Genomic DNA, 24,784 nt, shown 5'->3' with positions numbered 1-24,784 from the left:
GGCCTCCAAGGTGAGGGGGATGTTGTACGGAGACTGTTGTCTTGTTTGGCAAGATGGTGGGGCGGCTTGGTGCGCAGCTTTGACTATTTCTTCCTGCAGTTTGTTTGCTGCGTAGTCCACGTCTTCAGGAGTGTTAAGTTCCATTTCTATGTGCAAAGAGTAATGGAGCTCGCGCCTAAAGACTCCTAAATCTGATCCTGCTGGCAGTAGTTGTTTCCTAATGGGCAAGGGCTGTGGCTGCGCGTGGATTGTGACTATTAGTGGCAGGTGGTCAGAGGATAGGTCCAAGGATTCTTCAATGGTCAATTGCCGGTCACAGATGCCTTTGTAGACAGCGAAGTCGATTGCCGAGGGCCTGTGTCCATTAATTGGGTAACGGGTGGGGGCTCCAGTCGCCAATATGCTGAATTGTAAGTTTTGAATCGCCTCAAATATGACTTCTCCGCGACGATTCGCACTATTGCTTCCCCAAAATGGGTGCCATCCATTCCAGTCGCCGCCGATGAGGGTCTTATTCAACCTTTGGCCTAGAACCTGTTCCATGTGATGATCACACAGACCAGTGTTTGGCGGAAGATAAATTGACGCAACTTCGATCGCTCCAATAGACGTAGGCAGGGTGATGGCTGAGACCTGCATTGTTGCGTTGCAAATTGACAGTAAAGGTGTATGCGGTATTGTTGCTCGTATGAGGATTGAGGATCCACCAAAGCAGTTTGCTCCTTCACCATGAGCCTGATAGTGTTCGTATCCGAAAATTTGTGTAGTGGGGCACTCATGAGTTTCTGTTATTAACATTATATCTATGTTTTCTTGTGAGAGAAACGCAGCCAGTTCCTGAGTCTTGTTTCTCAGGCCATTGGCGTTCCAGATACCCACACGTAAAGCCATTATTTGTAGGCAAGCTTGGTTATGATGGCCATTAAACTGTTTAGCATGGTTGCTTGTTGGGATTGTACTTCTCGCATCGCTTTGAGCTCGGCATTAATTGCGTCAAACTGACGTTGTTGTTGCTGAAGCATTTCAGTGAACAAAGTGTCACTTGTGGTATTCTTATTTGACGGTCCACCTCTAGCGGCCTGTGCGTAAGAAACACCACTAATAGGCGTTGCAAAGCTCGTGGCTTGGGTAATGCTCCGGGGCCTTGTAATTTCGGAAGCAGTACTCGGACCCGTAGACGGTGTTTGTGTGGGACTCCTTTTTTGTGCTGGGGATTGCAATTTGCGCAACCGCTTGTATACTTGGCAGCCCTTATAGTTGGCTGGGTGCTGTAACTCACAGTGCACACAAGTTGGTGCCTGGTCCTTTTCGCGGGTGCAGTCTTTGGATGCGTGTTTCCCGGCGCAACGCACACACCTGGGAGCTTTGTGGCAGTAGCGTTGTGTGTGTCCAAATTCTTGACAGCGATGGCATTGTGTCAGGTCGTTGTATCTTCTTGGCAGTTCCACTGTGCAGCGTTGCCTGCAGACAACTCGAATGTCCAAAATTTCTTTGTTGTTGGGGGCCTGAGCCACGTCAACAAAAAATATATTTAGCGGTGTTTTGTCCATACGGCTCAGTGGGTTGTGCACATTTGTAATTGTGTGGCCTTTGGTTTCCAATTCCTTTTTAATTAGTGTTGTATCAGTGCTGGAGTGAAGCCCTTTGAACACGACTCTATATGGTTTGTCCTCCTTAAGCTGGTAGCAGTGGAACTCCAATTCCAGCTTAGTAAAGTGGTCTATAACTCTGCGATAGTCCTCACTGCATTGGGTTAATACACCTATGTTATTCTTCTTTGGCTTAATTACGTATGATTTAGCATCAATTACTTTATCTATTATCTGTTGAAGTAGGGCCACAGACTTGATGTTTGGACACCATATGGGGGGCGGACGAGGTTTCGGTGTAGTTTGCTGGTCGGTCAATACTGGGGCTTCTGGAGCTACAGGTGATTCGCTGTAGTCTTCATCTTCTTCTACGAGCAGTGAAAATCGATTTTCTGATATTAATGCTGCATTGCTGGTGCTTGGTTCGTCGAAGATGAGCCTTTTCTTGATGGTTTTTGGTGAATTTGGCTGTTTACGTTTCGTGTTTTTGTTGTTAGTGATGCCTTGCACGGAGGCGATATCTATTTTTGAGTTTATTGGCATGATGGAGGCTTGCCTATTTGCCATCACAACGTTAAGCTGGGCTTGCATTTCTGCATTTACCTTTACAGCTGTAGCGCGGTCATTGACATTAGATGTCATCGCGGATTGTGCTTTTGAGTGCAGGCGCACTCGCGCCAAGCGACGAAATTTCGTAAATTACAATTAAAGCAATTGAGTTACGCGGAAGCAAGCGATAAGAAAACGCTGCGTGTGCGGTTTTTGTTGCTGTTGCGTTGAAGAATGCACCGCAAAGTTCTATTTTTAGAACTCTGCAGCAGTAGAGCTTAAGCGAAGGCTGTTCGAATTCACGTCTTTACAGGTCGAACGACTGATCGCGATTGACAAATTTTAAAGCAAAGCAATTAAGGCACCTAAAAGTGTTGCATCTACGCACTAGAATCTATCCATATGTATGAACAGGTACAGGTACAAAACTACATACATAACAGTCGAAATCTGTTGCAAATCATACAACGCAGCTGCCTGCTGCAAGCTGTTGCCATATCTCCCTCTCTTTCTCTCTCTCTATCATTTTGCCTGTGCAACTCTATCTCTCTCTCCCTCTAAGTTATAGACAGGCGACATTGTTTGGTTACGTTTAAATATGCATCGGAATCTGAATATGTATATGTATTATGTATAGAAATATATATATTTATATATATGTATGTATGCACTAGATATTTTTATATATGGCTATCAAATGTTGCCCAAGTTACGAACATAAAATGTTTGTGTCTGTATGATTAATTTACAAATATATGTTCGTTTGTATGTGTATAGGGGGTTAAGCATATTCTGTACTATTGTATACGTTTTACAAAATAGTTATATATACATATATGTGTATGTATATATATATATATGTGTGTATATATATATATATATCTCCCTCTATACGATGCGCTGTCTCTATTATTATTATTTTTGCTTTTCCATTGTTCCCTCGGTGTATTTTTGTGTGCGTTGGGGGCATTTGGGGGGATGGTTTTTTTGTTTTTTGTGGGTTCCTTTTGAATACTTTACTTCGTCTTTAATACTAATCCTTTCCGATATATATATATATATATGTGTATATTCCCTCACACATTCGAGTTGTACGTCTCTTTAGCTGCAAGCGAAATGAACTCAAATGAACTGGATAATCTTCAGCTTTATTTCATTGAGAGACTCACCTGCTCCAGGTTTGGCTTTTAGAAGCGCGCCCTGTTGATGTTCTTGATGCGTATGCCCACTTCCAAGACTTGATCACCGCTAGCTGCGCCGCCACCGCCGCTGCTGCTGTGGCTTGCCGAGCTGCTGTTGCTGCTTGGACTGCCGACGCCGGCGCCGCTGGCTGTGCTGTTTCCATTGCTGCCATCGCTTAATGGCGAATTGTTGTTGTTATTGTTGTTGCTAGAAGTGGCCCCAGAGACGGGTAGAGCGACGTTGGCTTCCGTGACACCACTGACACTGGCACTGGCACTAGCGCTGGTCGCCGTTGCACCTAGTCTACGCAATACTGTGGTGGTGGTTGTTGTTGTGGTTGTCGTTTCAGCGGCAGCACCGCCGTTCGCTCCTGGCCCAGCACTGCCCAACTTCAACAGCTGCTGCTTGTGATGGCGATTGTGATGATTGTAGTTGATGGCAGTCAGATCGTGACGCGAAGTACCACCGCAAGCAGCACCACCACCGCAGGCACCGCTACCGCCGCCCGCACCGCTACCGCCGCCGCCAGCGCTATTTGCCGCATAGTCGTGCGGTCCACCCACCGTGTGACGCCGCTTGATTGAGCGATTCTGTTTGTTTTGTATCTGCCTCTTCTTGGTCAGATTCATGTCAGTCTTTTCATCCTTGGTCAGCGCGGCAGCGGCATGCGCCCACGACGACGACGATGTGGGCGAGCAACAGGCGGCGGCCGCCGCAGCAGCTGCGGTGCTCGAGTTACTGCTGCTCATGTGTCTCGTTGAGTAGTTGCGACAGTTGAAGCTGGCGCTGCGAAAGAGTCGATGGTCGCGCCGCTTTTTATTGTAGCGCTCGAGAAAAAACGACGGCGAGGGTGCGGCCATTAGCAGCTTCTCCTTGGGATCACTGGTGGTGGAGCCCTCCGAGTCATCCTCGGAGCCGGCGCCGCCCACGCCCCTTTCGTATGCCAGCGAGCTGCTGAATCGCAAGTTCTTGCTGCCATACGAGTTGCGTTGCACTGAGTTGGCCGTCTGGGAGCTGGGCGTTCCAGCTAGTGGCGTTGAGGCGCTGCTAGAGCCAGTGCCAGCGGTGGGCGTGGCGGCGCCACTAGCCGGCGCCGTTGAGCTGCCCTGATGTATGGGCGCCGTGGCCGAATGCTGCAGCTTGTGTGCGGCCTTCAGCAAGCTGGCGGGCAGCGGTGCTACCGTTGGCTTCAACATCAACTGCAGATGCTTGTCATCTTTGGCCTCGCCTAGGGTGTTGGTGGCCGTGCACGAACGGCTCAGCAGCAGCGAGTGTGGCGCGTCCAGTGGGCAGAAGTTGTGGAACAGTCGCTCCGGCGACTCGTCCGCATAGGGAATGTTCTCGGAGTGCAAGTGCAGCGGCTGGCCGAGCGTGTGTCGTCGATTTTTTGGAAACTCTGGCGAGCCATTCTCATCATTGGACTCGGAGCCGCTGCGCAAGTTTCGCAGCTTGCTGTCGAGTGTGTCCGTAATGGTGGTCAGCGACATCGAACCTGTCCATGGACAGTGAGCACTTGCTATACTGAATCTTTTAGAGCAATTCTCGAACTGCTTGCACTTACCCGTATCGCTCAGGCGGCTGCTCGAATCATCGTCGGTGAGCTGTATGGAAATGTCTACGCTGCTGCGTTGCTGTTGATCATGCTTGCCTATGCTGCCAGTTGAGTCCACGCTGGCCAAGTCCTTCTCGTCGAGGCTGGCCTTGCGTGACTGTGCGCTGCGCGAACTGGAGCTGGAGAGGAAGCCACCAGTGCTGCGCTTCTTGGTGGTGGCTGCCGCAGCCTTTGTTGTGTTCGTTGATGATGTGAATGCGGACGAACCAATGGCCGAGCTGAGCAGCTTGCTGGTGGTGCTAGTCTTGCTGCTATGCAGCGTGGAGCTGCTGCTGGTGCTGGTCGTGCTGCTCGCTGATACCTTGGCGTAGTCCAGCGACTGAAAGTGAAACGCGGGCAGTATTAAGCCAAAATCGCATATGCTTTGCACAGCCTTGCGCTGCATTCGTCTTTGGTTGTTGGTGCGGATGGTGGTGGTGGTGGTGGTGGTGGTTGTGGTGGTATTGGTGGTGGTTGTGGTGTTTGTGGTTGTGGTGCAGTGGGAATTGTGCTGAGCTTGGCTACTGCCGCTTACCAGAACACTTTCGCCAGAGTACGTATCCGAGCTAACGGCGCTGCGCTTGCCATGGGTTCGTCTGCGCAGCTGCGGAATGAAACGCGAGGAGCGCGTCTCGCGCTCTGTGATGCGTTCAATCTTGGACAGGTTGTGCAGCAACATGCTCGTTTGGTCCTCTTGCGTCTGCTGCGGTTGTGCTGGGCTCGGCGCGGCCGCACCGCCACTCAGGTCCGCCAAATCAGGCAGGCTGCCGCCCTCAAAGAAAAACTCGTACTGAAAAGGAGAAATGAGAAAGCGTAAATGCTTTAAGCCGCAGCCGCCGATGCAAAATCGAAGCTCACCTGCGTGACAAGCAGTTCGACAATGCGACACTGATGCTTCATGTCTTTGACTGCCGTTTCCAGTGTGTCGTTCGGTGTACGAATTATAGATGGGCCAAAGATGATGGCCAGATTCTTCGGTTCCATGCGATTCACCTCGCAGTTGTCGCTGACGCGACACAGATGCCTGATCAGATGCTTCATTGTTTCGTAGGGATGACGCGGCAAGAGCTCCACAATATCCTTGAGCATCACAATTCGCTCCATGCCTGTCTTCTTATCCGCCTCAATGAAGTTGATGTAAAAGCTGGCGGGCATCAGAGCATCCGGCAGGCTGCGTATGAATAGCTTCAGCAAGCTGCTAACCACATTCACGTCCTCCCACCGGACATCGGTGGCGCAGCTCTCGAATTGAAATTCCTTTGTGTTTACCAGCTCGGACAACTCGGAGATAGCTGCCTTGTTGCCAGGTATGCGATATATGCCGACCACGCCCAGACCTTTGGTCTCCACAATATTGGTGCAGATCTCCACCAGATGCGGAACGTACGCATTGTTTTTGGACATGGGACAGGCGCGCAAAGGCAGCCCAATGGAGCCACCTGTCTTGTTGGCACAGCCCGAAGGTGAGGCCAGGTCTGCATGGGAGACGCCGCCGCCGCTGCCACCGCCTCGACGAAACAATAAATCTTTCCAGTTCTTCGACTTGGGCGAGCCCAAATCCTTGTCTGGTACATTCTTGTGAGAGGAGGGTTTACGCAGCTTCATCACGGGCGATATGGCGTCATTGGTAACGGCAGCTGCTGCAATTGTCGCTGCCACAGGACCTTCCATCAAAGCGCCACTCGAGTGTGAGCTCAGCGGTGAGCTGTCTGCAGCGCCTGCCACGTCGTCCAGATAACTGGATGTGGCTGCTGTTTTCTGTGGCTCCGCCAGCTGCTTGCCCGCCGGCTGCTCCTATGGAAAACACACGAGAATTAATCAGAATTCACAGATTTTTGCATTAAGGACAACTTACAATATCATCATAGTTCAGACTATCCTTCCATTGGAGCAAGCCAAAGAGACGCTTCATCTCGTTGCTGCTTTTGGTCTTGAAAAGGATTTCAGTGTAGGGGCCGCAGGATGGAGCCGTTGATGCCGGTGTTTGCGGCTCAGCGGCACTGCTGCTGCCCGATGATGTCAGCTTATCGTGCGCATCATCCAAATTGAGCTCATTGCCCAATGTAGCCAAGTGGGCGCCGCTGGCGCTCGGCTTCGACTGCATGCGTATCAAGTACTTCTTTTTGTCCAGCGACTCGTCAAAGAATTTAAAATTTCTAATATCAAGCTCTATCACCTGCCAGATAATGAAAGATATTGATAGCATTAGCAACGTACGGCTATATCAAAGATTAATCGACTTACATTCTGCTCCGACTTGGTATGGCGTCCAGAGTAAATGCGCAGAAGATCCCCTTTGATCTCCAGTTTAACCTGGCGCCATGAACGATACTCAGACATGCGCTACAAAGGTAAATAAGCAAATTGATTTAGTGTTCGCCTGGCGCTCTTCCAGATTCGTTGCATACCTTGCCATTGATGCAGGAGGATTTGATCTCAATCTCCGTTTCAAAGGCCTCCAGCTCATTGGGCACATACTTGCCATTAAGTTCGGCATCGATGTGAATGCTGTGGAAAGAGCAAGTGTTAGCTAGAGGATGTGGCTCTTTTTCTGAGTTCAGCGGCTGAGAGACTCACCTGCTGCGCATGTCGCTGTTGATCGAGGCACGACGATTGCCATGATGTGTGGTTAGCCGCACATCCTCCAAGCCGTTGGGTGTTTCAATGAACTCATGACCGGCGCCGGTGTTGCCGATCACATCGTACGTGGGATCTGGATGCTCCTCGACCAAAGCTTTGGTCTTATGCGGATCAACAACGGACGCCGCAGCAGCTGCTGCCGCGGCTGCCGCAACAACAGCAGCTGCTGTGGCACTGGCAGCAGCTGCATCCGCCGACGACTCTGCATGATACTCCGTCTCGTTGTTGGTGGCGCGCAGATACGAGATGCGGCGCACCGGCTTGCCCTCATCGAATGAGCTGGACGAGAGCGGCTTATACCGACGCACCACATTACCCGGCACAGATGCTGCGTCCACAATAGCCGCGGCTGCAAGCATAAAAGCGAGCTTCATTTAGAAAATTGTTAAACCACAAACCAACTTAAATTTTATGCACAAAAATTAACGATTTTGATAACATCTAAAGGTGTAGCAAGAAATATACGAAGAATAATATAAGAATAAATAAAAAAAAAAAATAAATAAATAAATAAAATTTATGTTTCAGCAGTAGAGATTGAAGATAGAATAGAATTAAAATTTACTAAGTAAACTAGATGTTCGAGTCCAGCTAAATATTTAGAATTTTAACGAACATCTGACTTGGATAGATGCCAGATAAAATTATATATATATTATATATATATCAGAGTTTAAAGTTGAATTTCTGCCGTCTGCTTGGTACTCACCGCTGCTCTCAGCTATGTCCGCCAAAGTGGCAACAGTATGCGAGGAACTGGTGGCCTGCTGGTGCTCCGGAACGCTGTTAAACTCTGCAAGTAGTGAAGCAATTGAATGGTTTCTGTTTTCGTGGATATATTTGCTGGCTACTCACTGCTCGGCACGGACTCAAAGGTAGCGTTCGCTAGCGTCGCCTTGTGCAGTTCCATGCGGCTGCTGTTCTGGCCATCGACGGCGCTGGCGCCAGAGCTGCTGGTGCTTTGCTGGTATTTGGCGTGCATCTGGTGCAGCGGATGCTGTTGCAGTGACTCGTATAGAACGCTCTGCTTTTTAGCTAATGCAACGGAGGCGGCACTGCTCGCTTCGGAGGCGGCGCTGGTGTTGATTGATAGCGGCTTAAATGGATCAAAGCCCTTGGACATGTGCGAGACCAGTTTGCGTTCGAATCTAAAATCAATTATAACAATTAGCAGTCAAACAACGGAACCAACCGAACCCAGAGCCCGGTCAGCTCGGCAGCATCCAACTACTTACACCTTGTTGGTCACGCCCGTCTCTTGCAGCGTCTCAAAGTAGTCTAACTCATTGCCGTACTTGGCATTATTATTTGCAACGCTAACAGCCACCTGTCGCGGCTGTGGCGGCATTGCACCCAAGGACCGAGGCGCCAGCTTGCTGCTCGTATAGCTGTTGTACATATCGTAGCCGAGCACAACTTGCTGCTGCTGCTGCTGCTGCTGCTGATGGTGGTGGAGGTGATGCTGCTGCTGCTGCTGTTGTTGCTGCTGTTGCTGTTTGAGCAGCACTTGGTGGCGCACGCGCGGTATAACGTTACCGCCTCCTGGTGGCGTGTGCGATGGAAAAAAGTGCTGCGCCGCTTGTTGCTTTTGTGGCAATGACTGCGCTGCGTTGCCGTTGGATGTGGAGGCGGTGGCTGAGGCTGAGGCTGAGGCTGAGGCTGAAGCTGAGGCAGACATCACACCTGAGGGTAACGGCGATTTCAGAAACTCCTCCTTCTGTTTGATGGACTCGCGCAGTCGGATCATCAGGTCGCTGTTATCGCCGCCGCCGCTGCCGCTGCCGCCGCTGGCATTCACTGCGTACAGTGCTTGGCTTAGGGATGTTGCCGACTTCGGTTGGCGCGTGGTGGGCGTGGTCGGTGTTGTGCTTGCTAATACTGTTAGATTTGGCGGTTGATTGGCACTTTAAGTAGAAGAGAACAGCAAATCAATTAGCCAGAGAAATGCATTAAGCCAACGCGAAAAACAATTCAATTAACATTGAATCAGGTGAAAATTTAACTTCAATTTGTCGACGATTCATTTTTGAATCGTTGTGCATGCAATAGCAGTTGCTTAATGGTTGAAATTATTCAAATAACTTTGCCAATCCTTAGTCAACTCTGCGACACCGAACCGTATATCAATCATAAACGTCAATATATTATGTTTTGTTTAATTTCCAACAAAATATATTATTTAAATACATTTTGGTAACTTGCATAGCGATCATAAGCCTTAATATATTTTTGTTTGTTTAATTTACTACAAAATATATTATTTAAATACATTTTAGTAGCTTGTTTTCCTGTAGCTGCAATAATAATTGGCAGTCTAAACGGCTTTTTGATTTATTATAACATCAATTGTCAGGCAGGCTTACTGAAAGCTAGAGCCCGCGTTATCTAAGATATATAATGAAATACATGTATATATCTATATATATATATATGCATATACACACATATATATATAGCTATATATATATCTATATTTCAAGCAGCTCAGATATGTGGCAATAGCGACTGCCTGATTGCCATACGAAATAAGGTCGCACTGGAGAGCTGAGAAATGTTTTTTTGGCGCGTGCCGTTAGCGTCGCCGTCGCCGTCGCCGTCGACGTCAAAGGCAATGTCAACGTTAACGTCAACGTTTTGTATCCGATTGGACGTTGTCAGCTGTTTGGGTACGCTGGTCACGACGACGATAACAACACAGCCGTTGCCAAATACGAGTAAGCTGCGCAATTTGCGTAAACAGCAGCAGAGTCACGCCCCCTCGTCGTCGCCGCCCTCGCCACACTGACGATGACGATTTGGATTATGAATGTGTTGTTATTCATTTTTGTTTGTTTATTAACGAATGTATTTGTTTAAGAATTTCATGCAAGCATCCAGACTGCAGCGGATCAGATAGAGATCTCTCTGCCGTCGCATCGGGCCACAGGTGCGAAAGCGAAAAGCTGGACAACAATTGTCTGATGATACGAAATGGCATAGAGCACGGCTAGGGCACAATCGCCATCAGCTATTGTGCTATTCAGCTCTGTTTTGGGATAGCGGCACACGCGCCAATCCATGAGGAGGCACGAGCACAATGCAACCGGTGGCTAATGGCTCGCCTGGCAGCTACTGGCTTGGGCTTGTCAGGCTGCCTAATGGCCATGACCGTGACATAACCAACTAACTGCACTCCACACGCTTGCCGTATAGAGGCCAAGTTGCAGTTGTTCGCTGTCAATTATGTGTGTGTGTGTGTGTGTGTATGTGTGGGTTGTAGCAGCAGCAGTCAGTATGTGCACTCATGACTTGATTAAATTAGATTTCGGCTGCTGTCGAGGAACTTTGATATAACTCAATTTGCTTGGCATAACATGCTGCACGGTCAGGACAACGCTTGCTCCTCATATAATGGCTTCCTGCTGGCATCAATTTCTGCTGAAGCGCAGCAGCAACAGCAGCAGCCAATGCAAATATTTTGCTCTTGAACTTTTCTCGAAACTGTTCAATTGAATGCAGAGAGCGAGCCAATAATAGAACACGCACGAGCATCGAGCTCTATTAGTGCTTCACTTCGTCACTCCATCACTGCTGAGCTTGTTGGCCGCCTTTGTTGCTGGCAACGTAAATGGATACCCATGCCATGGATACACCTGCAAAACAGGGGAACGGTACAGGTGCAGCTGGTAATTAAGTGCTATTCTCTTCTGGTGCTGCCTGCCATTGCCTCTGGCATCGTCTCAGCGTCTTTCCTTTTTCTTAATGGAAAGTTCCTGATTGACCTTTGAGTGGTAGCATAAATTGATTTATGGACGTCAGCAGCAGCAATAAGACACTTTGACCTTGCAAACTTTACAGCTCTCGGCGTTTAGCGCGGAAAAGCTAAATTCACGCTACTCCAATTAAGGCTCCCCCTTTGCCATGGCTTCCTCTCAATTATTTAGATTCTAAAACTGGCGAACTACTAATTGGTTTGGGCTTACGCAGCTGAGGGGCCCACAGATCAGTGAATTCAGTGAAATACAGTAATTCTTCAAAATTAATTACAGAAAATAGTATATAAATATATTCATGCTTATCGCACTGTGTTCAAAAAAATAGTAGTGCAAATTGTTGAACAGCAAAATTGAGTGCTAAACACAATATTTTGAAAACAATTTGAAACGAATATTGAGCTGAATTTATATTTGATTAATTTAGATGTTAATGCAACATGTGCAACACAGGGATTGAGAAAGAAAAATTCTCAATATTTGATTGTTCAAAAAAATAGTAGCTTCGGCTACTCAAAAATTATAAATTAAAAAAAAACTTTATTTATTTATTTGAGTCGTGTTTTAAATTTTTATTGTTCACACACAAATCTATGATTGACTCTGATAGAGAACTTTGTATGAAAGCAGAGTGTGATTGAGACGCTCAAATTTGAAGAGGTTTTCAAAAGCCAATTCTATAATCTGTCAACTTTTATTAAGGCATTCATATTAAACATCAAAGTAGACAGCCAAGGCATAAAAATGCTACTAAAATGTGCTCTATCAATTATCTTAATTTGGGTCAAGCACTTTGCTGTATGCGTCTAAGAGAATCTAAATAAAAAATATGCTAAATGGTTCGATATCGATATCGATATTTATCGATTTCGTGGAATTGGCAAAGGGATGATTAATAACTTGAAAACGCGATTTGACTATAAGAGAACTCAGTTGAAAAATATTTCTCTAGGCGAACAGGCGGCTAAGGGATTGAATGACTTGACTTTCAGCATAAACAACAAATTTGCATTGTGTTCAGTTGATAAAAACTTGAAGCCATATGAATTAAATGTTTATAAACAAAAGCGGCCCTTGCATAAATCTGCTTTCTACAAAAATATTTCTCATATTGCTATAAATTGAAAGTGAATTATCGAAATTGGCTTTCATACAAATTGGGGCTGACTACATACATACATACAAAAATATTTGTATATATGTAAGACATATCAACACGAACGCCCAAAACAATGCCCTGATGTGACTAGCCAACAAAAAGCCCAAGTGACCATGGATAATGACAAGTGGAAATCCGTTTCCATGACCATGACAGTTGACAGGAGAGCAGACAGAGAGAGAGTGAAGGAGAGACGATTGCAAATATGCAAATGTTGTAAAAATGTAAGCTATATTGTGCTTGTAGTTGGTATATAGTACATATCTAATAACTAAGCAGTGTTATCTTCCCATAAGCTTTGCACACAAGGCTACCAAAATAAATAGATCCATTAACACAAGTGATTCGAAACGCTGCGAATCGCGATTCTATTGTGCTGATTTCTCGTGCTTGTTGTTGCTTATCAGCAAAGAGTGAGCCAAACACAAATGAGCTGTATCTATCAGGCATAGATACATGCATACATACATATTACGAAACTGTGTGTGTGTGTGTGTGTGTGTGGCTGTGGAATTTCGCGCTTTATTGTCTGCTTGTTGTGTATGCACTAACTGTTCATTGTTGATGTTAATGTTGTCGTTGCTGTTGCTGTTGCTGTTGCTATTATTGCCGGCTATTGTCTGATTTGCGTATTGGCAACTCTTTTGCCTGTTTGCAATTAACAAGTCATAAATAAAAATGTTGACATATTTGATAAGCCACAAAACTAAAGGCTGAAACCTGTCAACAGTTCATCGTGTGCGCGCCACCAGCGCCCAACTTACGCAGCTCTTTCGCCCTCTCTCACCCTCTCTCACTATCACTTCACTCTTTCGCTCTCTTCTATGCTCAATTCGCATTGCATTTATTGTTGGCTTTTGGTATCGATTTCGCCGCTGGCGGCGACGGCGCCCTGCGGTGTCGATAGCGGCAATGGCGACACCCATTGGCGTCGACGCCGACGCCGACAGCGCTGCTATTCGTGTCATTGTTTGGGCAACACACGCAACGGAAACGAAACACAAAACGCAAAATCGCATTCAAAAGAAAAGTAGAAGAAGAAGACGACAAAAAAAAAAACACTTTCTGAGCAACAACAAAGCGAAAAAAAAGAACAAAATAAACCAAACAAATAACTGCTAAGAAATTGAGACAAGCGCGCATTGTTGTTGCTCTTGTTGTTGTTGTTTTTATTATTGTTGTTGTTAGCACAACAATTTTATTTCAGCGTAGCTGTTTGCTTTAGTTAGTTCAGTTGTTGTTGCTGTTGTGCTCATCATTAATTGAAAATACTTCAACTTTATGATCTAATATAGATTTCAAGGTCTACACGAAAGCAAAAAACAAAAAACAAAAAACAAAAAACTTTCCAATGGCCCCACCCACCTCGCCCGCCCCAACACTTGTCACATTTGTGTGTTATATGACAGCTTGTTGTGCGCTATCAAATGCAATTATAATTAGTACACGATTACTAATGATAAGCGACTTTCGAACTTGAAATATAAATTTGAATTACACACACACGCACAGGCACACACACAGGCGCACACTCGCGAAAACTCACTTTAAGATTTCATAAAATTTGTTATGATGCGAAATCTACGCGCTCCACTCGCCTTCAGCAACTAAACTAAAATACAACCCAAAGTCCATGCGACTAAACTGAAATACAAAAAAAAAAAAAAAATGAGAAAAAAAAAACGAGAAAAAAAATCCAAGCGACGAAAAAAAAAACAAATTCACTTTGTATGCATATATGAAATTCATATTAAGCGCGCGACAGCAGCGGCAATAGCAACGAGACAGGCTGGGCTAATTGAAAAGAGCCCCCAGCTATTGAGTGGGCAACCGTCGAACAACCTACCGTCAAGCCACCGACGACCCATCGACCCACCCAACCACTGAACGGCCACAGAACTGAACGCTCTTTCTTTTATTTTATAAGCAATTGTGGCTGTGCCACGCGCATAGCGCAAAAATATTTCATTGTACACACAGCACACACAGACTGTAAATGGATGCGCTGCAACGGGAGACATAAATATACACATATATACATACATATATATATATACATATGGCCAAAAGAGTATACAAGTAGTTGGATTTGTTGACGAACTCGAAACTAGCAAATGCGATTAGGGGCCAAAATCAAAGATAGAAACAGGAGCTGGGTTATTTGAGTGCGGCGCGAAGGGGAGTGGGAGGGGCGAGCACTCATCGATGATATCGGTATCACACATCTGTCTGTCTGGCCAGATATTTGCTAGCCCCACTCGAAAACGTAACACCAGCGTTATTTCGGCCATGTAATTGTCAGCCAAAGTTCGTCAGAAATTTGAATGGGCACAGTGGCCAAAAAGCCATAATATTTGCTTGAATTTCGAGACTTAGAAGAACAGAATGTGACTAGCAGAGTTTGCCCAAAAGCTAAAATATGTTAAGGTCCCTTGCCTGTTAGCTTAGCACAAAATGTCTCTTGGCGTGATGGAATTGAGTTTAGTAATACTTCTGATATGTAGCGTACCACTGTTCTTATATGTATGTGTGTGTGTGTGCATTCCATGTTAGCCTTCAACGTTGTAGTCATCCATCAAACATGTTGCTGAAATTTCAGTACACGCAATACAAAGCTCGAAAGGATATAAGGTCAAGTCTAAATATATAGACATATATATATATATATATATATGTGTGTGTGTGTGTGTAATATATATCTTTAAAGAGATTTACAGCTAAACAATATTTCGCTCTTTTTTTATATTTTCAAATTGTCTATTGAGTATTGATAGCTGAACCTACTATAGACATGCAACTTACTATATAACAATTTGTATAGTTCAAGGTTTGCCAGAAGGCAAAAGTTTTCTTAAAGCAATAATCGAGAAAATTATAGCGAGTCATACGATCTTTAATCTCCAATATAACTGCGCAATTTGATCAATTAGTAAGTAAAAAAAAAGAGTATTTAATTTTCAGTGTGCTTCAGCTAAACTTTCTTTCCCTTTCTCTTGCTCCTTCTCTCTCTCGCTCTCTCTCTCTGTATTTATATCTTTGTAGATGATCAGCATGAGAGCCAACGCATAATACAATTACAGACCGTCCATTGGCTCAAGTAGCCCAATAATTTACATATGTATGTTTGAGTAGTTGCGCGCACGATCAGCTTGATCATCGTCGTCATCATCAGCGTTATCTTCGTCTTCGTCTTCATCTTCATCTTCATCTTCATCTCCATTCCCATGGCAATCATTATCTGAAGTCTCCAGACGCAAGTCTTAATCTCAAAGCTCATCTTCAGTTGCCATCTAGTACAACTTAATCTCAATTTGAATCTCGCTGTCGCTATAGGTGGCAATTCTCCAACTTTCAATGCAGCTGGCTGTGGGCGTGGCCGCGACCTGCGCGCAGGCAGTGCTGGGCTTGGGGTGGCTGGGTGGAATGGACGCTGGGTGTGCGAGTGTGGGGCGAATGAATTGAATTGTCATTCACTGTGATTGAAATGTTTTATTCTCTCTCATGCCGACAGTGTGTGTGCGTATGCGTGTGTGTGTGTGTGTGTGCTGCACAAAATTCAATTAAATTTGTCATAATCATTTAACAATGGAGCGTTAACAAATATTCGTATGCATTCGCCTGAGTTATACATTTGCACTCAGCTCGAACACTCATACACCTATGTTTGCGAATATATATGTGTGACTGTGCATGTGTATGTGTATGAATGTACATATGCATGTTTATTTTTTTTTTATATGATGATTTTGCATATATGATTTAGCAGTTGCTTTGCTAAATGCCGTGATGTTTGTCGGATTAGTCACACGCACACCTCTTGAGCTTGGCAGACTCATGCAAGAAGGCTTTCAATTGGATCGCCTCAGATAACTCTAAACTTAAATGGGTTTCAAATACAAACTACAACATTTGTGACCAAATATAGGTAACAAATAAGGGTTCTTTTCTGCAAGGGGAGCATTAAAAAAATATATAAAAAAAATCTTGATATTACCTAATTTCAAATCCATGATATTATGAAAGTTTGACCTTGCAAGCTCTACTCGAAAGTCGAATTCTTGCTTACCAAATTATGTTAAGCGCTTTGCAAATGGTTTCCTCTGCAACTGCAGCTATCATTCAACAGATCTGATCAAATTTTGACATCTTTCACGATTGAGACTCATAAAATCAGTCAGAGCGAGAGGCAAGAACTGAATCTGCTGTGGCCCATTTTTAAAGTCAACTTGAGCAATGAGTTCACATTTGAAATGTGTAGTTAGGTGGGTGGTGCTTCCCTCGGCCACTTATCTCAGCTCGAAAGTTTTTCGTAGCACGTAATTAGAAGCGATAACCGGTAATAATAATAATAAAATAAAAAAAAATTCAAGCCAAGCTACGACACGTGCCAAACAGTGAACATGGGCATCACTCGTCAGCTAAAACTCCAGATGAGCTTTGTGAGCTAATCTCGTCTAATGCGAACTCTAACGAAACTATCTGTATATACGTTACATTTAATTAATGTAAGTTTACTTTGGGACTCAGCTCGACTTATATCAATCCATCTCATGTAGTACTTAAGCTGTGATTACACTGAGAGTGAGAGAGGGAGAAAAAACTTTCATTGATCTGCATTCACGAATAAGATTTGTATATAATAATATAGTAGAGCTCCCATTCAAGCAAACTCGTACTCAAATTGTATTCAGAAACTGAATCATTAATGATTTTTTCTTCCTCTTTGATTGCTACTTTCTAAAAAGTGAACAAAAAAAAACACAATTACTCCATGTGAAATGGCAGCGTTTGGGTCATATCTCTCTAGAGGATTGCCTGCCCTATTCGTGTGAGTCGCACAAAAAAGAGTGAAAACAGGAAGTTCGCCCAGTAGCCAATGGCCAAATAGCCAAATGCCCAAATGGCCAATGCCATTTTTATGCATGTGTTTATTTTTGTTGAAATGCATTCGTCGTCATTGCTAAATCAAGACGCAGCCAAAAAGTCAACACCGTCGAAATATGATGGAAAAATATCAGAAAAAAAAGAAGAAATAAAACAAAACAAATCATTATTCGATCAATGGATTCTGCTGCTACCATATTCTGTCGAGGCAACAACATTAAGATCTGCCTTCAGCGAAGACAAAAAATAGCTGATAACTCGAATATGACCAGATAACCAACTACACATATATCTATTAAAGATGTTTTTAAATATTTATTATATAATAGACGATTCTAAGTTAATTAGGTTTGTTGCTATTTGAACATAGCTTCCACCTCGACATCGAGCTCTACATAAGTTTATATAGATCATTTTAAAAATTTTCAGATATTTTACTTTGCACAGAATCTGCGTCTTCAATTGTATTTTGAATTCTTTAAAAATCATTCATCAAGATATGATGTGAGATACTATGAGTTACTTTGTCTACAGCGCTAATAAATACGCTAAAAATACAATACAAATGCAAACTATGTTTTTTAACCTAAATAACTAGAAAATCTGTACCAAACATTTTTCTTGGTACCCTTGAAATTTCTCGACAAAACATGTTTCTTAACCTGAATTTTATAGAAAATCCCATAAAAAAACCGTTTCTTAACCAAAATACCCTAGAAAATGCCATAGTACACATATTTCTTAAGCTAAATAGCCTAGAAAATGAACAGAAAACTATTTTATTATCCTTTTCAGATATTATTCCATCAGCCATAGCAACTGCTTGTTTGATTTATTACTAGATAAATATCTTAAGCAATAGCTCTTGCGATGTAGGTATATAATTTGAAATTATCTCGAATATATATATATATATATATATTTATCATAATTTAGTTTGGACTGAATTCCAATATTTTGATACTTTGGCTGTTTAATGATTCTAACTTTCGATATGTGTGCTTCAACGGCGACTTGATGTGTGAATACTCGCAAATTACAATAATCCCTGACAGCAATGCTGATAAAGCGACGGTGTCAAATTGAGTGGATATATAGAAAGTTGTTGTATACAATGCCTATACAATGTATATACTTAATTTTGAAATGCGTACATCTAATATGACTATTGTGCTTAATTATGAGTGCAGAATGAACACAGCAATGAAACAAGCGAGGCCATGGCTAACGGGTGCAATGGACTGCATAATACTCCGACATGGATCAGAGAGAACATCTATATCCGTATATCCATACATATCCATACTTTGCTGAGTAGAGCTCAACAATGTTTCAAGTGCATAGCTTTGTGATCTCTCCTTATGTCGACTTCTCACGCTTGAACCGTCAAAACCAATATACTCGCTTCACAGCCTGGACGAGCATTGGCAAAAAGCTTGGCAATAAATGGGGTAAAAATTAAATATGATGATGAAATCACCGTGTGGTAGTCACAGACGACGTCCACATTTATCTGTTGTGTGGTGTTCTACAATTTTTATAGTCAGTCAGTCTGTCTGGCTGTCTGTGTGTCGGTCAAAGTATCGACTCATCATCATAATAAACAACAACATCATCATCGCAATCATGATCATTATCATAGATGCCTGTGCACATAACGTGCACATGTGCAAATGTATGTAAATTAATGACTGCGAAAAGTCTGGACGAAAAACGCGAACACTGAGCCATGGACAGACAGATGAGTTGCAGTTGGCAAACAGTTAGCAATTGTTTTTAATTATTATGGTTGAGCTAAGTTAGTGTTACATTTAGAGCAATTGACTGAACAATTAAATAGCAAATTTCGAGTATCGCATTATCGAATCGTCATCTTTTTGTCGTCTGGCATTGAATTTTGTTTCTTCTTTTTTTTTTTTTTTGAATGAATGAATGAAAGTGAATTAATGTACAATATGCATTCACACACACTCACACACACAGCTGTGTGTATTGGTAAAGGTAGGTAGTCTGTTGATGTCACCATAAATCAAATGCCACACAGTGCGATCAAGTTCATTGGAACCGCGACGGCGCCAAAGGCTGTTGGCCAGTAAACTGTCAATTTGTTTTGCTGAATGAGTTTATATATATGCATATGTGTGTGTGTGTGTGTGTGCGAGAGAGTGTGTAAGTGCGAATTAATATTTATGAAACATCCGACGTATGTACGTCTATTAGCAACGGCAGGCGGCAGTGGTGCAAAACAACTCGAATCACTTTTTTCTAACATTATCAAAGCTGCTGCTGGCCACACTCATGTCACAGTTCCAAGGCATTCAAATATAAGAATATCTTTTATTTTTAATTCAATATTCACTCATCTCAGTGGAACAGAAATTTAAGTTCATTTTCTATTAGTGCCCGCCTCAAACAAATTTGTCAAACTCGGATTATCACAATTTTGAAACAGAAAATACCAAAATCAGATCAAAACTGTTCAGGAATTGTTACACGTCTTGGGTTCAGGTACGCCATGGCTTGCGGGCTATATACTGCGATCGATGCCTATGCTACAGCTCTGTCAAGAGCTAGTGCCTCTTCATATTGGCAGTGGGTATATATATATATATATATATATATATATATATAGTGTACGTGGGAGTATTTGTTGGTTTGTGTGCATTATTTCAGAAGTATTCTGAGCTAGACTTGGCATTTGTGAACCACTGTGCCGGGTTGCCAATGGCCGCTGGCCTGTCTAATTGCACTAAACACTGTCATTTCTGCTGCTTTGGCGAAAGAGAAACGCCAGTGGGCAGAGCGTCGCCACAACCTGCCGGCTGGCGTCTGATAAGATTAACCGCCGTTTCCCCAACCAACCGCCAGTCCCGCCCAGCCGCCTCACACATGCTGTACCGGGTGCCCCTTGTGCCCGGTTTCGGTTTTGGCTTTGGGAACACGCTGACGTCAATGGCCCAGGTGAGTTGAAATAGTTTACACTTACCGCATAAAGCTGCTCGACAGCAGCTGCTGATGATGATGTTGCTGCTGGTAAAGCTGCTGCTGCTGCTGCTGCTGCTGATGCTGACGCATGCCATGGGCCATGTCACCGAAGTCGATGCTGCTGCTGCCGCCTGTTAGCGCCGGATGACGCTGCTGATGCTGCTGTTGCTGCTGCTGGTGATGATGGCTATTGTTGCTAGGAAGTCCACTGCCGCTGGCATTGCTTGTAATGCTGCCGGAGCGACTGCCGCCGTGCAGCGGTGTCGCTGGCGAGACAGAGGATGCTGTCGAGGATGTATTGGCGGCAACAGCGGGATATGAGATCAACTGTTGCTGTGGAAATGTCGACTTGATGGCACCGGCATTTGCCAGCAGCACCGGCGAATGCGTCGTGTGGGCTGCCACCGGCGGCTGCGGCGCTAGCGGCGCTTGTGCGGACATCGTTAAACGATTCGATTCCGGCGTGTGGGCAATGCTCGTGTAGTGCTGCAGAAACAATATTCAGATGGTGGATAACGGATTAGTGGGTGCTATTCTACTTGCGATGCGATGTAGCTAGCAACATTAGTGCATCGAAAACCTAAGACAGTTTTCTTGGCTCTGGTTTTATTTGCATTTGCTTGGCTTTGTTTTGGCGCACTCACCATTTGCAGCACATCACACTCCTTGGGCACAACGTGCAGCGTTAGCACCGCTGGCGTCTGCTTGATCATCGACACAATTGTGCTGTAGGCAATGCCAGCGATCGGCGTGTTGTTCACCATTAGCACCCGGTCGCCCGTTTGTAGATTGGCGTAGTGAGCCGGTCCGTTCGCTTGCACCTCTTTGATGAAAATGGTCTCCATCGCTTTCACTTGGTATGGCGGCAGCGACGTTGGTGACGTTGGCTCCAAGCCGACGACACCGCCGCTGCTGCCGCCAACGTTGCCGCCGCCGCCGACAACGTTTGTCGCTTCCTACACAAAACGTAAAAAGCAAAAATAAAAAAAAAACACAAAAACGTGAAACGACAACAACAACTATATATATATATATATAAGCAAAACAAGTAAGGGTACTCTAGGCGACTATGACCGACTGGCAGATACGCTAGATACATTGCTGTTGTTATTCAGATATTTTATTTATGTTTATTTTCAATAAAAGTTTAATTCTATTAAAAATTAAAACAAAAAATTAATATAAATTAAATATATAAATATAAATAAATATTTTATAACATTTTTAAATGTAATATTTAAGCATAAATGTATATTTAAAATTTATATTTCTTTTTAATTTTGTTTTATTTTATTAATATTTTATTTTTTAATTTATTTATTTTTTAATTTTGTTTTTGCATCTAGGCAGAGCATATATACCCTCATTGATGCAGTTTCACTTAGTACAGGGTATAGTTAATGGCAAATAGGAGAGCGGCTCAGAGAGCCGTCAAGCCTCAACACAGCAGAAGAGAAGGAGCCCATCGAGCGCGATTCGCATACAATGCAAAAAATACATACATATGCTATATATATATATGTATCTGTATCTGTGCATATATATATGTGTAAGGAGTGGGAGCACAAGAGAGGCAGAGAGCAAATTGCAACTTAAGCAACTCGAATTCAATTTACTCTAGAGCATTATCCGAAAGGATGTTTAAAAGATCGTAGCAAATGTTGATAAAAAATTTATATATATATACATAACTAATTTAAAATAGCATAAACAAATTATAAAAAAATTCCACAATTTTTGTTTTTGCTCCGGCTATAGGAACTCTTATCAAGCAAGCAGAAATTGAACTTTCTTTTATCGGCATTTAAGGCATATGAAAATTAATTATTGATAGATATAAATTGTATAAATGAATTGAAAATCGCTCTAAAGTTTGCTGCTGTTGCTGTTGCAAGCTCTTTGAGGCATGTGGCATACTTCAGGCGATTTGGCAAAGAGCAAAAAGAAAGCAGCGCTTGCCATTTGAATAAGCGGCGCGTGCTTTGCGCTCACGTAACGGCGGCAGCGCTGAGCATTGCCAGACTGCGAAAAGCAAAAGTGGCAAGGCAATTGATGACTAATTGAAGATGCAGGCAGACGCGGGCCGACTCTGGCACACTCAGGCTGGCGGCGGCGATGCTCTTGCGCTTGGCTCTCTCTCCGAGACCGAGTTGCCCCCACCCCCCGGAGCGATAGGCTGCCTTTGACGCTTACCTGTGGCCAGCTGGCGGCATCATCTTCCGGTGGATAGGCAATAAAGTGACGCAGCGTAAAACCGAAGCCCTGATTCGGACGCCTTCGTATGACAACCAGCTTTGGCTGTATCGATGACGCGGCTATCGCTGCATTGTTTGCTGCCGCTGCCGCAGCGGCTGCTGTGCTGGGCGTCGCTGCCGCTGCTGCTGCTGCTGCGGCTGCATTCGAGTTTTGTAACATTTTCGGTTAAAGCTGCGAAGTTGTTTTTTATGTGTTGTGTGTGTGTTTTTTCGCCTGTTTTGCTGCCCGGCTGAAGCTGCGCTCTTTATCAGGAGTTGCTGGTAGAGCTGAAGATGTTGCTGCTGCTGCTGCTGGCTGTAGTTAGTTGGTTGCTGGCCAACCTGCTACTGGTTGGCGGCGTCGCTAGTTACGTGTTGCACCTTCATGCGTTGCGCTCAGCACCGAACCAAGAAGTCGACAACTTGCTGTTGTCTGTGGCTCTGAGGCGTCAGGAAGCCCATTGTAATGCCTGACAGGAGCATAGCAATTGAGTTGTAACGTTCCTATTGCATCGACTCGACTATAGCTCCAACCTAGAAGCAATACGAAAATTTTAATATTAGTAATTGATTTACTTTTAAAGATATGTAATAGATATAGTCTATAGATATACGGATTTATTAAAGCAGCAAGTTGTTTCGTGAAAATTGCATAGAAAGGCGTTAACAGTTAGCCAAGGGAAGCTCTTCAGACAGACATTTGGTCCAGGTGCAGACACTATATCTGTCCAAAGAACACTTCAGCAAGTTTATTATATTTTTTATTGTGTGTGGGTAAACGATGTAATATTTCCCATTTAAGATGTCTTTACAGTTAAACAAAAGTCTTCAGCTTTAACGGTTAATGCGAGTGCAAAGGGTATTAACCCACAGTTTTAGTTTAATTTTGTTTTTAAGCAGTTGATCACCGGGAGGTAGTTGTTTTGTTTCTTTTTATTATCGCACAAGTTGAGGCCTGTCTGGCAGCCATTGAGACTCGGACATAATACTATGTAACTCTCGGACTGGCCATGTACAGTTAGTTAAGTGCTTTTTACAATAAAAAATCCGAAAAAGCTTTAATTACAATGGTTGCTCATCATAAAAATAACAGAAGAAAAAACAAAGAAACGAAATTCGAGTCAGAACAGCGCAGTGGGGTGTAACCGACTACGTAATGCGCTGGCCACCGTCTAGATAATTTGATTGACGACCAAGACACTAAGTGATCTCATCGATACTTTATTGCTGTGACGGGAAACTCTTCCAGAGAAAGTCACAAGTTTTGTCTTCATAAATGTAAATTACACAAATTTTCGTCATTTCGACAGCCCGGCATGGCATGCCAATTTCCACACTGTCTGCCTAGCGTACTCGGGCTGTGTGAGCTAGCGAATAAATCATAACTCAGTGCGCGAGTCATTGACCGTTGGCAGCTGAAAAGTGTAACATGCCTAGTCGCACCTTAACGCCTGCACAGGTGAAAGATATATGGAAATTGTAATTAACGTAACGTATGTATTTGTGATTTGTGAGCTAAGGGTTAACAATTACTAACTGGCAAATGAATACTGAGCGGCTCTACACTAAGAGTGCACGACTAGGGGCCACCTTATCCTAAAACATATGAGATATGCGCTGATAACTAGAATTTGATATCGACTTTCGTCGGTTTAGTCGATATTATCAAAAGTTATCGATTAAGTTATCGGACCATACCATTTATTGGATTGTAGGGTTTCATTTATTTGTGTACAGATATCTAATGTAAACAGAAGTTTGAATTGACTTTTATCGATTTCATGGAAATTAATGCAAGTTATCGTTGAATTTCTCGAACCTAGGTGTATGTATGACATTTATAGGATTCTAGGGTATCATTAAGTGGTATATAAACATGACAAATAACTATAGTTTGAAACGACTATTTCGATTTAATGAAAACTAACACAAGTTATCGCTTAAGTTATCGAACCTTCAAGAATAGATACAATTCATTGGATTATAGGCTATCATAAATTAGCCTATAGACATCTAAATTCATGTCAAATAATTAGACTTTGAACGATTTCAAGGATATTAATATCGATGTATCGATGAAGTTATAGCACCTTCATGAATGAATGCCATTCATTGGATTATAGGGTATCATTAAGTTATTTATAGACGAGCACAAGTCCTTGAATGTGTTTCGACAATTTTATGGCAACATTTGGCTAGATAAAATTAACTTTGCTCAG

General features: G+C 43.6%; 1 protein-coding gene across 2 annotated transcripts; it reads right to left on the bottom strand.

The window, feature by feature from the left end:
- Positions 1 to 3,161: 3,161 nt before the first annotated feature.
- LOC111593074 (GTPase-activating protein pac-1) lies at positions 3,162 to 23,091 on the bottom strand. 2 transcript variants are annotated; one of them, XM_023305654.2, is made up of 15 exons: positions 22,525 to 23,089; positions 20,976 to 21,287; positions 20,333 to 20,817; positions 8,787 to 9,455; positions 8,407 to 8,699; positions 8,261 to 8,344; positions 7,489 to 7,900; positions 7,320 to 7,419; positions 7,156 to 7,254; positions 6,767 to 7,087; positions 5,770 to 6,705; positions 5,447 to 5,701; positions 4,882 to 5,251; positions 3,308 to 4,812; positions 3,162 to 3,243 (listed from the first exon to the last, which is right to left on the bottom strand). In XM_023305654.2, exons 1-14 carry the CDS (start codon positions 22,744 to 22,746, stop codon positions 3,326 to 3,328), a joined length of 6,045 nt encoding a protein of 2,014 aa, XP_023161422.2. In that variant the 5' UTR covers positions 22,747 to 23,089; the 3' UTR covers positions 3,162 to 3,243; positions 3,308 to 3,325. The 2 variants fall into 2 exon arrangements, with proteins under 2 accessions (XP_023161422.2, XP_030080115.1); XM_030224255.1 differs by having other exon boundaries at positions 4,882 to 5,701; positions 22,525 to 23,091.
- Positions 23,092 to 24,784: the final 1,693 nt, after the last annotated feature.

The sequence above is a fragment of the Drosophila hydei genome, unplaced genomic scaffold (genome assembly GCF_003285905.1).
Source record: "Drosophila hydei strain 15085-1641.00,03,60 unplaced genomic scaffold, DhydRS2 tig00000426-arrow-arrow-pilon, whole genome shotgun sequence".
NCBI lineage: Eukaryota > Metazoa > Arthropoda > Insecta > Diptera > Drosophilidae > Drosophila > Drosophila hydei.
The sequence above is the reverse complement of the archived record's forward strand: the minus strand, read 5'-3'. Positions and strand labels throughout refer to the sequence as shown.

Bases quoted from the DNA above. Each gene is read 5' to 3' on its own strand.
- LOC111593074 (XM_030224255.1), bottom strand. From the start codon at position 22,746: ATGTTACAAAACTCGAATGCAGCCGCAGCAGCAGCAGCAGCGGCAGCG. The intron at 7,901-8,260 runs GTGAGTACCAAG...TTATGCTTGCAG, and splicing joins GGACATAGCTGAGAGCAGCG to CCGCGGCTATTGTGGACGCA. The intron at 7,420-7,488 runs GTGAGTCTCTCA...CTCTTTCCACAG, and splicing joins AACAGCGACATGCGCAGCAG to CATTCACATCGATGCCGAAC.